General features: G+C 41.9%; 1 protein-coding gene across 1 annotated transcript in view; it reads left to right on the top strand.

Annotated features, from left to right (window-relative positions):
- Positions 1 to 3084, top strand: part of lekr1 (leucine, glutamate and lysine rich 1) — a 103398-nt gene that overhangs the window by 71358 nt on the left and 28956 nt on the right. Inside the window, exon 8 of the mRNA XM_024278055.2 lies at positions 847 to 1050. Coding sequence (XP_024133823.1) covers positions 847 to 1050 — 204 coding nt within the window. The remainder of the gene's footprint in view (positions 1 to 846; positions 1051 to 3084) is intronic.

Below are 3084 nucleotides of genomic sequence, written 5' to 3'. Positions count from 1 at the left end.
TGATTAAAGTGCATCACCGCCGTGCGCACAGCTCTGGTGGGCACGCACAGACACATCTATGCGCGGGGCCTCTTATCTACCCTGGAAGGCAGAGATGTGTTCAGGGTGTGCATTTTCTCACGCGGTATCTGCTGGTATTCCTTTCTGACCCACTGGCAGCCCGGTGTGTTCAATTATACTGTCAATTTATTTCCCTTCCCACACAGCAGCCTCTGATCTATCCGACCCTTTGGCTCCTACACAACTCAACATATCAAAGCTCCAGGGGTGGATGCTATTTCAGAAGGGATGAGAGGCTGGGATTAGGGGAGCACAACGACTTAGCAGATTTTCTGAAATAGAGACCACAGGTGCCAAATGATGGCATTTTTGAGGTAAACACAATGGTTTTTGTGGATAAAAAAATACCCTAAATGGTTTTAAAAGCTTGAAATTCTAACCAATAATCTCACATTTTTACAAATGTTCCTACACATTCTGCTAAACTGTGTAATTTAATTAAATAGGCTAAAAAATGTTTGCTGTCAAGGAAACTGCAATGATTTATTTCTTGTTGGTGGCTTATATTTAATAGAGTTTATTGGACAAAAAACTTTGAAAATTTGAAAGCTTTTTTCTGTTTTGTACGTGTTCTTTCAATATAAAAAAAGAAAAGAAATAAAAGTGTTTTAAAACACCAAGGTTTTCTCTTATTCAACCCACTTGCTTTAATCGCTCTCCCGTCGAGGTTTGAAGGCGTGTGTGCCCGAGCGGCTGTTCCAAACATGAACTTACATGTCCCTGATGGAAAGGACACTTCCACCTTTATGCCGTCATGACAGACAACCTCTGTGTTGTCTTCAACAGATTACAAGCTGAAATGGAGGAGAAGCACAACATGTGGTTGCTATGTCAACAAAACTGCGATGCCCTACAGAAGCAGCTGTTCTCCCAGGAACAGAAAGAGGGACGACTCAAGCAAAAGTACTGCAAGGCGGCGCAGGAAGTGGCAAACCTGATTAAAGAGCTCGATGAGATCCAAGAGGAAAAGAGGGAACTGAGGAAAGACAGGTGTGTGTTGAGATGAAACAAAGCACCGGATGTTGGGATGTTCTGGACCACATGAGTGTGACGTCACTCAGAGTAAACGGCTTATCAGGCTCAAACCAAAGGAAAGAAGTTCTTTAGACATTTTTTAAGTAAAACAGAAGACGCCGTGTTGGAAGCAGAAATCTTTGGTAAACAGTGATTGGTCCGTATCGGTCTGAGTTAGCGTTTCTATGGTAACCACTCTCATCAATCTGGAATGAGCTTGTTGGAAGTCAATCAAACATTTCAAACGTTCACCATAAGACCACCTACTTGTCTTGTGGCGTCTGATTGGTCAGTTAATAGCTTGAACAAAAAAATAAAAAAAAATAGGATTAGAAATACATATTTAAAAAGTAGCAGAGCAAGAATAAGTATTCTGAGATATAATGATTTTTTTACACTATAGCTGTAGTTTTTCAGGATTCCAGGGCTGATTAATTCAGGTTGTGCATCTGGTGTCAAATGCGCTAATGCGGCTAACGTAGCATTGTCGGACAGTTTTTTTGTGTGTTACTAACAAAGTTAGCTTGATTAAAGTAATGTTTGTTTTAGTGGTTTCAGTCTGTTGTTTTACATGCTGCAAACAAGGCTGGGAATTACAGGTGTTGTTAGTAGGCTAACCTGGCTAACGCTTCTAATGTGGCTAATGTGTAGCGTCTTAAACAAGTTCTAGAGTTACTACAAATTAAAGGAAGTCTGACTCACGGACAGAATTCTCTGACTTTTGTGCACCTTATAGTTTGGTGTGTCTTATACATGGAGGCAAATAACTGAGGGAACAGCCAAAAAGTGACTCGGAGGGGTCCCAAACGTCAACATGCGACGACCCGGGAACGTGGATGTGCTGCTACGGAAAACAATGCAAACATCCAGATAAAGTGCTGCCTGCTCACAGCTTGAGTGTCAATATTCATGTGTTCTGTTATGTGTTATACAGCAAAATCTGTCCACACAGCTGATGAATGATTTTACTATTACTTCCTGTTTGGTTTCACTCAGTCCAGTTCTCATATACCGTCAATAGTCACAGTCAACTCTCTATGGATTCATTACAGACACAGAAATGATGATCCAGTGCTAATGTAGTCATAAATTTGTCATCACTAAAAATTCAGCGGAATTGACGTCACGGTGATGAAGAATGATCTGATTTACAGGTCCCACCGTCAGTTCTGGTTGTTTGAAGCTCACTGAGAACCAAACCCGCTGTTTGTCTCCCCGACTTCCCTCAACAGGGGGATAGAGGACTGGTGACCGTCTGTTATGATCTAATGCTAAATATTTACAGCTCTTCTCTGGCTGGGAGGACGTAGGGTGTGGAGCAGCTGAAACCGAACCCAGGAGGAGCCTGGGATCTTTTTCTTGAGTCTAGAGCGACTGCAGATCTTGGTGCTGAAGAGTTTTGCACAGATTGTTTTGTAAGGTGTTAGCTCTCCCTTTATGAGGAGCACACGCTGCTCCAAGACGTACATGTTTATCTGTTTTGCAACTTCTCCAAACTCATCATGGAAACGCACCAGATGGATTCAATCACAGCAGTATTAAACTGTAGCGCATTATTGGATCTCTGTTAGCGAACGCTCTGCTGAGCCGTTTAAAGATTCATGTGGAAGCTGGCGTCCCGTTTCAGATCCTTGGACAATGCAGAGCGTTTTTAGGAGACTCCACAGCTGACAGACAAATGTTTCATCTTTAGTGCCTTCGGTGCGTTTAGCTTACGGTTAACTGTTCCTCCTGCAGCTGATTTGTAGAGCCAGTTAACAACGTGTCCGCACTCATGTATGGGCCATTCAGCGAGCCCAGGATGTTGGAAATTAGGACCAAATCATGCATGCAGAAGCAGAACATGCAAATTCATGTGAGTTTGCATGCTGTGACCTGCTGACCAGCAACACTACTAACAATTTACAGTGAAGTTTGACATATGAGGACAATTTAATGCACATTTTATTTATTACTTTTTAACTCCAGAATAAAAATATATATTTCTCTCTAAATATGTTTCAGCTTTTA

The sequence above is a fragment of the Oryzias melastigma genome, linkage group LG13, assembly GCF_002922805.2.
Source record: "Oryzias melastigma strain HK-1 linkage group LG13, ASM292280v2, whole genome shotgun sequence".
NCBI classification, from domain to species: Eukaryota; Metazoa; Chordata; class Actinopteri; order Beloniformes; family Adrianichthyidae; genus Oryzias; species Oryzias melastigma.
The sequence above is the reverse complement of the archived record's forward strand: the minus strand, read 5'-3'. Positions and strand labels throughout refer to the sequence as shown.